Source organism: Myotis brandtii, unplaced genomic scaffold (genome assembly GCF_000412655.1).
Source record: "Myotis brandtii unplaced genomic scaffold, ASM41265v1 scaffold19, whole genome shotgun sequence".
Taxonomy (NCBI): Eukaryota; Metazoa; Chordata; class Mammalia; order Chiroptera; family Vespertilionidae; genus Myotis; species Myotis brandtii.
Window position 1 is genome coordinate 667,523 of NW_005357075.1, and position 11,057 is coordinate 678,579.

The following is an 11,057-nucleotide window of genomic DNA, read 5'->3' on the forward strand; positions in this document are numbered from 1 at the left end:
GCAGGCTGGAGGCCTGGGACTGCTGCTGCCCCAGAGCCTCCGGCAGCCGGGCATCCCTCACTGCAGGCGACAGCCCTTCCTCACAGGGCTCGAAACACTATAGTCTAAACCTTTGTCTCATCAATGCGGGGGCCCGTTTGGTTTTATAAAATGTAAGCCATACAGGGTCTTTTCTGTCCTTTCTTTGAGGGAATAGAGGCTAGAGTGTTTCTGTTGGTGGTGATTTTGTTTGTTGCTTTTTCTTTTTTTGCTAATTTTGCCCCACCCCGTAAGAAGCCATGCGAACTAGAGGAGCCCAGAGGAGCCCAGGATTGCTGCGTCCAGACCCCCTCCACCCACTTCCTTCTTTCCCTGTTCTAGCTGTTTCCTTTGGATCCCATCTCGGAGTGTGAAGGAGAGTGGAGGGAGAAGTTTCTCACTGCACCAGGAGACCCTGCTTCTAGGCCTGGAGCTCTGAACAACTCCACTTCCCTTTACCAGGCCTGGCTGCTGGCGGCCCGGGAGGCACCCCGGGAGGTGTGGCCTCTGGCAGCTGCACCCAGGAAGTGGAAGCCTTGGGCGGGGCCCTGAAGGCTTGTCTACCCTGACTTCTCCGGTGAGGATTTGAGTAGGCTACGCGTGGAAATGCCCACAAAACATTTGCAACCCCCAAGCCCACTGGTGGAAAACTATGGCCCATAGAGGCAGGACCTCCCTGTGCACTGCGCTCCCGGGAGGGGGCTGCCTCCACAGACCACAACTCTCATGGCTGGAAGTTTCCCCCTTGACTCTAGGGTTGTCCAACCCAGAGACAGGATGTCAGCACTCCCAGGAGCTGTCCCCTGCTCCCACCTCCCAGGAGCTGTCCCCTGCCCTGTTTCAGAACTGGGGGCCTCCGAAGGGGGTCCCTGTTCTGACCCATGAGGCCTGGCTCCTCTCTGGCTGAGCTGGTGGCTGGTGAGAACAGCCCCACCCTTAGGGTCCTGGTTATGTGGGTCCCCTTGTCCCTGGGAGGTGGAGGGGGCGATGCAGAGAGCGGAGGGGCAAGGGCAGGTGGGCACAAGAGCAGCAGAGTCAGAAGAGGGCGGCAGCATCTCAGACCAAGGCCGAGGAGGAAGATGGGGACGCCGAGGAGGCCGCAGGGGAGGACGGGGAGGAGGGACTGTTCCAGAACAGCCACCGCCGCTTGGGCTGCCGCTTCAGGTGGAGATAGTCCTCCTTCTCCCGCTCCTTCCGGGCCCGCTGGTAGTGATCTTCCTCCTTCAGGTACCACACGGGCGGCCAGCGGTGCTTCTCAAAATACTCCTGGTTTTCTGGAGCAGAATGCAGTAGGGCTCGGTTAGAAGGAAAGCAGAAGGGGCGAGAGGAGCCCTGGGATGTGAAGGGAATCCAGGGACCCGCACCCCCACTCTGATGCCTCGGGGACCTGTCAGCCAGGAGCACATCCCAGGCCCTGGGCCACAAAGGGAAGCCCCTGCCTTCACAGAGCCCCCACCTGGCTGCAGAGCTCCCTAAAGAAGGTCCCATGGGAAGGTCTCAAGGGGTGCGTCATGTGTACTGGGAATAAAACAGGGGCGAAGAACGAGGCAGGGAGCAGGTGCGGCACCTGCTGAGGTAGCAGCATCGGGCAGAGCTGAGGTTCTGAGCTGAAGGGGGCGTGGGCTGCAGGAGGGTCAGACCGAGAAGGCGAGGCTGAGGGGTAAGGACTGATTCCGAAAGGCGCAGGGGGCCACGGGAAGTTTGGAATCGGGGGAGTGATGTGATTGGGCCTGGGCTTTAGAAAGAAAACGCTCCAAGGGAGAGAAGGGGGTGAGAGAAGGGTAGGGTGCAGAGACAACCTGGGAGCAGGGAGGAGGGCCCCGCAGAGTGGAGGTTGCCCAGTGCGGACCTCAAGGACACCGAGTGGCAGGAACTCGGGGAGGCCAGGGACACCTCTCCCAGGTGCCCATGCAGTTCCTGTTGGGCCCCAGGACCTGACACATTCATGATGCAGAGGCCTCAGAGGCTATCCGGATCTGTGTTGCCCGAGCTGTGGCTATTCCTACCTTGTGAAACCAGTATAATAGTATCATGAGCAGAATTACGAACAATTTATGTCTTTTCTATATGGGTCCTGGGTCACCATGTAAAATGTAGTTCTTACTGTGGAGTCCTGTCCAGGAAGTCTGAGAAAATACCTCTAGTCCTACACCCTCTTTATACGTGTGAGGCACAGAAGGCCAGACAGGTGGAGTGAGCTGCCACGGGTCCCCAGCTGCCCTGCCCACCAGGCCGGCGCTGTTCCCCTCTGCTTGGCTGGATGCAACTTTGCAGGCTACTTCCCTCCTGCAAGGTCAAGTTAGGCCCAAGGACCTTTGGCAGCTTCCGGGTGCCCTGGGGTCCAGTTGGAGATTTGGACCAGGGTGGAGGCCCCTTCAGCGTGAAGCGGGGGATCAGCAGGTCCTGCCGGGGATGCTCACCTGGGGACATGGCCTTCATGTCTCGGGGGAACTTGCGGCACACGTTGTTGTAGTTGGTGCAGATGTGGTGGAGACACCAGTCTGCCAACTGGTACGCACAGTGGAACTGGGGAAACACAGAAAGGCACCGTGCTGAGACCCAGGGCGGGGTCAGCACCGGCAGCTCCGGTTGCTGTCAGAGCAGAACCTTCAGTGCAGGTGGCGAAGGCCCTGCCGTGACTGGGAGAGCCCACCTGGAGAGGCACAGCCACACACGCTCTTGGCACCACCACCACCATGACCACCACCACCACCATGACCACCACCACCACCAGCACCACCACCTCGCCTCTGTCCTGTGCCAGCATCCGTGGAAATCCCAGGCCCTACGCTGTGGCTTCCTACTGTGTCCACCTCCTCAGATCTTACTCCGGGCGATGTTCTTCTCTTCCCCGGCCGGGGCCAAAGCAGTCTATATATACTAAGGTGTTGATGACTAGGCTTAGAGCTGACTTTCCCAGGTGTGTCTGCAAGCCTCGAATCTGGCATGCTTTAACTCCAGAACTGATCTTTAGAGCTAGAAGGGCCAGTGTGGGGGATTCTGCTAATTTGTATGGGAATAAGGAGGTAGGCAGTTAATTTTAGTCCTGCGTGTCCCTTAATTGACCTCAGGCAGACAGCAGCCATGTCTACACAGGCGGCTGGGGTTCGCTCACCTACCCTATGGCTGCCTGAAGTCTCAGCCCCATGCTCCCACGCCAGCTCTCCTCTTGGCAGGTCAGGGTGCACCCTCTGGCCAGGAGGAGGAGAAGGACTCTCCCAGTCAGGGAACTGAGTCTGACAATGGGTTCCCTTCCTACCCACCACCTTCCAGCCCCTCCCCTTTCACTGCCAATGGGCAGACAGAGCCCAGAGTTGAACCTGTTGTAGAGAGCCCTTCCCTGGCCACCATACCTGAGCCAGTTCCAGGAACACAAGGACGTCCCCATCGATGTCCACCATCATCTGAGTTGCTTCCATCAGCCCGGTCACGGTGTACTGCTCTGTGACACACACAGCCAGGAATCAGCTGAAGGAGCACATGAGTGGCCATGTGCTTACTTATACCCCCCAGCAGGAGCCCTAGTGCAGGGCAGAGAGAGAACAAGGCCAAGGGCAAGTCCCAGCAGGCTCAGGAAAGGCCACAGGCGATTAGAGTCGGCTCCCACCAGCAAGGTAACCGGAATTAGAGCAAGACTACCCCAAGACTACCCCAGCGGAGCAGGGTGGGAATGTTAGTATTGTTTAAGAGGATTTTTTCAAGCTACATATGCTGCTCCAAATAGTCTGATACACGTAGGATGAAAGCCCCTGATGGAATCAGCCACTGCAACTGCCAGGGGGAGGGTATGAAGTCAGGTTTGCTGAGAACTATGAGTTAGAACTCCAGATTAAACCTAGCTGCTGGTATTAACTTAAATTTTAGAATGAATCGTGTACTAATGTTGCTTTTTAAGTTAGTGTTTATACTGAAGAAGTAAACACTTTTAGTCCTGAATTTTAACCGTATTAGTATAAACTCCTGAGGTATTTTATCTTTAAAAATATATTTCCCAGCTCAGTCCTAGCGACATGGAAACGACCTAGTGGCAACAGCCCTCGCCGCAGAAGAGCATTCCTGGTGCTCAGGCTGCAGCCCTGAATGCCATTTCCGGCTCTCGGGCACCGGGATCTCATAGAGAAAGGGCTAATTCGGGGTCTGGGGCAGGAAATGAACACAAGGATCCTGAAACACCTCATTCCATAGAACCACTTTGTTACTAATGTTGTGGCCCCACCCCATAACAAAGAAACAGAATTTCCGGAGGATGAGGCCCAGAACTCAAGATTTTAAAAAAGATTCCCAGGTGATTCTAATGTGCAGCCAAGGTTGAGAGCCACTGATGTAAGGGTTCACAATAATACTTAAAAAAACAAACAAAACCTAATTGGTCACCCTCAAAGGATGAAAGGATAGGAAACAAATTTATCTTGAAATCTGGATAAAAGGAAAGAATCAAGCAGTCACCTGCCTCTCCTATTTGAATTATGCCACTGGTTAACCAAACAGTAGGTGAGAAGTTTTTCTCTTTTTGGAAATATTCCAACAGATAAACAAAGGAGGAATGACTGAATTGGAGCACTACCATTTCACAGCTAATAAATTAATAGATCCAGGCAATGATACTCAATGGCTGATAACATCACGACAAGAGAGAAAAGCACAGAAACAACATATGAAGTTGTCTTGCCCAAAGAAAATGGAATGTGAATGTGATCTAGCCTCTATGTCTAATAACTAGTCTATGGGAAGTATGGTGCTACATAGAAATACAATCAACTAAAAATCTAAGTTTTCTAGATCAGTGGGTGCTTTGCAAGGGGAAATTTTCCTCTTTCTCTCTCTCTTTTTTTTTATATCCTCACCTGAGGATATGTTTTTGTTGATTTTAGAGAGAAAGGAAGAGAGAGGGAGAAAGAGGGAAACATCGATGTGAGAAACATCAATAGGTTGCCTCCCATGCAACCTGACCAGGGAAGGAACCTGCAACCTGAGTATGTGCTTTCACTGGAAATCTAACCCATGGCACGGAACGACGCTCCAACCAACTGAGCCACACGGGCCAAGGCGGGAAAATTGTTTTGTTTTTTTTTGGTTTTTTTAATGAACAAGGTACCTATAGATCAGCAGTTCTCAACCTGTGGGTCGCGACCCCTTTGGGAGTCAAACGACCCTTTCACAGGGGTCGCCTAAGACCATCGGAAAACACATATATAATTACATATTGTTTTTGTGATTAATCACTGTGCTTTAATTATGTTCAATTTGTAACAATGAAATTGGGGGTCACCACAACATGAGGAACTGTATTAAAGGGTCTCGGCATTAGGAAGGTTGAGAGCCACTGCTCTAGATGAAAAAAAACTTTAAAAGTATATCAAAAATAAAACCATGCTAACGTGATTTAGGATGTAAAAACAGGTTTATCATTTGGATGATAAAACTATGAAGAAGACCAAGGAAGTGAGGCCATAAAAAGCACCTCCCAAAAGAGTAATAGGCAAAGAGGTGACTCCTGGGGAGGAGGGAAGGACTGTGATTGGGAGGGACGGCTGGAAGACTACTGTGTGGCTGGAAGGTGCTAGCTCCTGATACGGGTCATTCTGCTTTATAATAATTCATTAAGCTGAATATATGTGTTTTGTGTTATATTTAATAAAAATGTTTTAAGCTTGAATTTATAACTTCAGAGAAAGCATACCTCACAAAACATAAAGCATCACCAGCTATACCTACCCGGCATTTTCTGCTGATCCTTGATAAGGTATACACAATACATTTTTGTACATGATTTCTAGCGTGCGTAGACCATTTCACAGGAAAAGTCATTCGAGATTATTTTCTATGAGCCTTTTTGCGCATCACTGCCATTTAACATTTGTAATGGCTACCTCGTGAAAATTACCCATGTGTGCTTAACCAGTAGTGCCTATTTGACTTGTCTCTGATTGCCCGCCATGATGAAACAAACTTATAGAAGCATCTTTATATACTTTTTTCCTTTGAGTCATTTCTTTCGAGATTGTCTTTCTAAAGTTGAAATACTTGCCCGACTTGTGTGGCTTGGTGGTTGAGCGTTGACCTATGAACCAGGAGGTCATGGGTCTATTCCTGGTCAGGGCACACGCCTGGGTTGCAGGCTCGATCCCCAGTAGGGGGCGTGCAGGAGGCAGCCGATCAATGATTCTCCCTCGTCATTGATGTTTCTATCTCTCTCTCCCTCTCCCTTCCTCTCTGAAATAAATAAATAAAATAAAGTTGAATTACTTGGCCCAAGGATGTGGACAGCTTATGTGCTCTGGGAAGACCGCACCACTTTTCGTGGACAGTGCGGATGCCATGCTGTTACAGCTGTGATCTTCAGAAGCCTCCTTTTTGCTCCCTGCCCTTCCACCCTCTGTGTCCCCCGCTGGGGCCCCTGGACTCCCTTTGCAGGCTCAGCCCTTACCCTTCCGGTTCTGATCAATGATTTCTGCTGTCTTCCTATGACTAAGCCCTACCTTATGACCATGTCTCATCATAAGATTGATGCTTCCCTTATATCTGAGATTTGATCGTCTGCCCAGGGCCCCAGCAGCTCTGACACGGGGGCCTTCCCTGAACCTCGACCCAATGTCAGAGGCCCTGCTCTCTGCCCGCCCACCGACCAGCCAAGAATATAACCCCGATATCAACACCAGCCTAGGCACCAACACCAACACCAATACCAATACCACACAGATTCCAGTTCCAGCATCACCAGGAGCTGTCTGCCTGCATTGCTGGCCCCGACTCTCATGGTCTGCCACTTGGCTTCCCTCTTGCCTCAGTCCCTGTTCCGCCTGAGGGCCCTCTAAGGCTGTTGCCTTCCAAAAGCTGAGCTCCAGCCCTGGCAGGGTGGCTCAGCTGGCTGGAGTGTCTTCCCAGACACCAAAAGGTTGCAAGTTCGATTCCCGGTCAGGGCACATACCTGGGGTGTGGGTTTGATCCACAGTTAGGGAGAATATGGGAGGCAACCGACTGATGTATCTCTCTCTCTTTAAAATCAATTAAAAAAATGTTCTTGGGTAAGGATTAAATAATAAATAAATAAATAAATAAATAAAATAAAATAAAAGCTGAGCTCCAGCTCTCACAATCCTTTCAGTGAATTAGAGGAGTGGCAGGTCAATGCTCATTGTCTGTTTCTGGAAGAAGAAAGAGAAAATGAAGGTGGAAGAGAAAAGGAGGAGGAAGAGAAAAGGGAGGAGAAGGAAAAGGAAAGAATACAGAATAAAGCAGATTTATGTGACCAAACGAGACAAAGGAGGGGGAGGAGGAGGAGGACCGAAGGGTGGAAACGGGGAGCTGCGTCCTATTCTCTCTGACCCCTCAGGCAAGCCACGCTGAGAGGAGCACCAGGCACTGGCATCTACTGGAGACCCTTTTGTTGGGCGGGAGTCACCTTTGGATACGACCTACCGGTGACTCCATCGAGCATCCTTCTCACACACTTCATCACATCTGTGTCCTCACCCAACCCCCCATACACGTCAACATGCTTCCTGTAGGTCAGCGGGTCCCTCGGTGCTAGCGGTGTATCCCCAGGGAGGAGCCAGCGGGGAGAAGCCAGCACTGCTGGCGGGTCCCCTGCCTCCTCCCCCAGGGAGGTCTGCGAACTCGTAGTCACCTGTGAGGGCGACCAGGTGCGGCAGGCAGAGGCGGTTGGCCAGGATGATGAGCTTCATGTCGTCCAGGTCGGGGCTGGAGGTGAACATGCCGGTGTACAGGTACTCCAGCACCGCCCGCATGCAGCTCCTGCTCGTGTGCGGAAACACCACCTGGGGCAGGAGGAGGCAGCGCAGTGAGGTCGCGGTCACAAAGAGTCACTCACTCTGAGAAACTCAGAAGGCCCCGCCCCACACAGCCGGGCTCCCCCAAACAGGGAGCCACCCCTGTGCAGCCCCTGTACCTGCTAAGGGGTCCCCAAAGGCTTGCCTCCCAGAGAGACAGCCTGTGCTAAGCCCATCTGCTGGCCTCACCAGGGAGCAGGGCTCTAACAGCTTTAAAAAGGACCTGGTTCTCACTGGCACCCTTCCGAGGCACCCTGGCTTAGAGGATGCGGGCAGCAGTCCTCAGGTCACTTACACCCACACCCTGGCTCCTCCCAGCCCTGCAGGCAGCAGAGCAAGTGGGGTGTGGACAGGCAAGCCAACATCAGCTGGCTTCTCGAAGCTGCTACTGTGGGCCTCCGGGATCTGCTCAGAGCAGCGCTGCTTCAACAACTGCTTTCTCCTGAGACGGAGTCATAGGCTGCGCTAGGACCCGCTGGAGCTTCGCAGCCGCTTCTATGGTACTGAGAGGTGCTCGGGGCTGGCTGGCCCTGGGGCTTCAGAGTCCCTAGTCTCTCACTTAGCAAATCCCAACCCCACGCCCACTTCAAGGATCAGAGACCCACTCAAATCTCAACCTCCGCTTAGTTCTCTTCCGAAAGGACTTCTTCCTGGAAATCCTAGGAAATTCCTAGTCCCCGTCGCAGGGACTGTGCTGCGTTGTTCAGTCCAGTTTTCCCTCCAGGTACTTGGCGAGCACTCACGAAGGGGCAGCGCTGGCTGAGGGGCGCCTGGCCGAAGTACAGACCCAGCCCCTGCACGCAAGACATCCCAGACCAGCTGGGAAACCGCGTGTGCACACTCAGCACTTTAAGCAGCTGCACAGAGTAGTACTTTGTTAACTGTAAGGCTGAGTTAATGAATAATTAATGTAATAGAAGTTCAGGGAAGATGGAGAATACCAAGGCCGCGGCCTGGGCTACTCTGCTGAGCCGGGAGAATGCGAAGATCAGACTTGAGAGAGTGGTTCTAAGGACACACTGATTGGCCCCTTCCAGCTCTGCTGACACTCTCTGTCCTAAGTGAGTTGGAGTGGCCGTGATCAAAGGGAAAGGTGACAATGTGAAGCATTTTTTATTTTCTGTATTTTTCTTTTATTATTTCCATCCTTTTTATTTTATTTTTAATTTTTAATTTCTTTCTTGATTAAGGTATTACATATGTGAGGCTGCGGCACCTGGAGCCTTGCTGAGCCGAGGGCCTGCCCCTCCCAGGCCTAGCCAGCTCCAACAGACAGTAAAGGTATCCCTTCTGTATGCAAACCAACCAATCCGGAATCCACACCCCCACCACCTCCTTGATCAGCTCACACTCCTAGCCACTGTCCACCTGCCCTAATCGCCCCAGAGCCAGGCACCAGATGACTAGGACAGCCCCTATGCCCCAGAGCCTGCTACATGAACCAAGCCAGCCCATCTGAGAGCTTACCCTGCCTCTCCCTGTCCTTTCTTCCCAGGAAACCACAATAAAGGCCATTGCCCACAGCTCCCCTTGCTCTCGGTCTCCTGACCAACTCTGGTGCCTCCACATGTGCTCCACCCCTCAGCCCCCATGTGCGTGCATTCTCTTACTGGATCTGTGAGTGTAAAATGTATCTTTTCAATGGCAGTCTCATCCTGATCTGTTATGTTCACCATGCCTCACTTAATAAAACTTACACTTGAAAACAGTGATGGGCTCAGCCAGGGACACACTGGACTTTTTTCTAGTTGTTTCATATGTGTCAGGGAGAAAGCAAGGTACAGTGTGGAGTCAGAGGTTCTAAGTTCAAGATCTAGCCTCTCCTTTCTACTTAGACAACTTTGCACGAGTCATTAACCTCTCAGGCCCTCGCTTCCCTCATGTATAAAGTGGGAATGCTAAGCCATGTACGAGAGGCTGGGTGAGACGATCTGAGATAATGTATTGAAAGTGCTTTCTAAACTACAGAGTCAAGATGTTACTATAAGTCCATCCTGATATATTGTGAATCCTAGGCTATGGGAACCACCTCATAAACTTCCCTCAGGCCCATCTCCTCGTAAATGCTGAGGAAAGCACCATTAAATGACACATCTCAGATGCAAAGAAGCCTTACCTCCCGGGTGGAACTCTCCACAAACGGCCCCCCAAACATGGCAGCCATCCAGTCGCAGCTGGAAATCAACAGGGGCTTGTGGGCGCTGATGGTGCCGTCATCCAGGATGAAGGTCACATCTGCCCAGGAGGAGACGAAGCATCACGTGAGGATGCGGTGAAAGAATGTGGGGCAACCAACCCCAAGGGTCGACCCCGCACCCAGACAACACGCTTCCTTCTGAAGCCACAGCTGGGATGCACCACCTGGCCACACGCTCAGGCTCCAGGCGGAGCCAGCGCCTTGCAGGGCATCAGCAGCCGAGCGCTAATCGGAGCCCGGGCTCCTCTGCCTCCTGGCTACGAGTTCCTAAGCACATTCCCTACCTGAGAAGGTGCCCTTTGCCAAGCACTCCTTCACCCGATTGGTCCGGCGGACGTGGAAGGCCTTGGTGATCTCCTGGTTCATGAAGGCCTCGTTGTTGAGAATGTTGGCCACCATCATGCGCAGATCAAAGACCTCAAGCAGCTCGGCGATGTGGGCGATGTGCATGAGGTCCCGCTCCTTCTCGTCCAGCTCCCCCGTGTACAGGTACTTGAGAACCGCCCGGAAAGGCCCCGGCTGGATGGAACTGTCCATTTTCACCACCACCATCAGCCTGGATTTGTAGGTCAGTGGGTCCTCTGCCATCTCCTCCTGGATGCTCAAAAAAGCTCGGCTCCAGGAAGACAGCACGCGGCCTCTCCCAGGCAGGTACCCTGTTCCGTTGCCCCGTAAGATCCCGTCGCTGGTGGAGGCCCGGAGCCCAGCGGGACCTGAGCCCGCACCGTCCTCAACGCTCTCGCACACGTCAAAGCTGGCGGCCCGGAGCAGGAAGTCCCGGCCGTGGTGGTGGTGATGGTGGTGGTGTGGATCAGGGTGAGCCCGGTGGTCCTCTGGGCGGGGGCCCCCTGGCCCCGAGGGGCCCCCCAGCTCCCCATCACTCAGGTCCATGAGGAACAGGTCGTAGAACTTGGAGGAGGACGTGGAGAGGTAGATCTTGTGGGCAAAGATGCGCACCCGCTCCTGCAGCACCAGAATGACGTCCGCACACAGCGGGTCCTCCAGGAGGTGGGCGGGGCACTCCTCACTGCTGGAGGGGGGGTCGGGCACCA

At 53.0% G+C, this 11,057-nt stretch overlaps 1 protein-coding gene across 1 annotated transcript in view; it reads right to left on the reverse strand.

The window, feature by feature from the left end:
- Positions 1 to 176: 176 nt before the first annotated feature.
- Positions 177 to 11,057, reverse strand: part of RHOBTB2 (Rho-related BTB domain containing 2) — a 17,990-nt gene continuing 7,109 nt past the window's right edge. The window contains exons 6-11 of the mRNA XM_014538299.1: positions 10,290 to 11,057; positions 9,925 to 10,043; positions 7,646 to 7,796; positions 3,372 to 3,460; positions 2,439 to 2,544; positions 177 to 1,292 (exon numbers count right to left, since the gene is read on the reverse strand). The exon at positions 10,290 to 11,057 is cut by the window's right edge and continues 14 nt beyond it. Of these exons, the coding sequence (XP_014393785.1) occupies positions 1,075 to 1,292; positions 2,439 to 2,544; positions 3,372 to 3,460; positions 7,646 to 7,796; positions 9,925 to 10,043; positions 10,290 to 11,057 (1,451 nt within the window). The 3' untranslated portion in view covers positions 177 to 1,074. The remainder of the gene's footprint in view (positions 1,293 to 2,438; positions 2,545 to 3,371; positions 3,461 to 7,645; positions 7,797 to 9,924; positions 10,044 to 10,289) is intronic.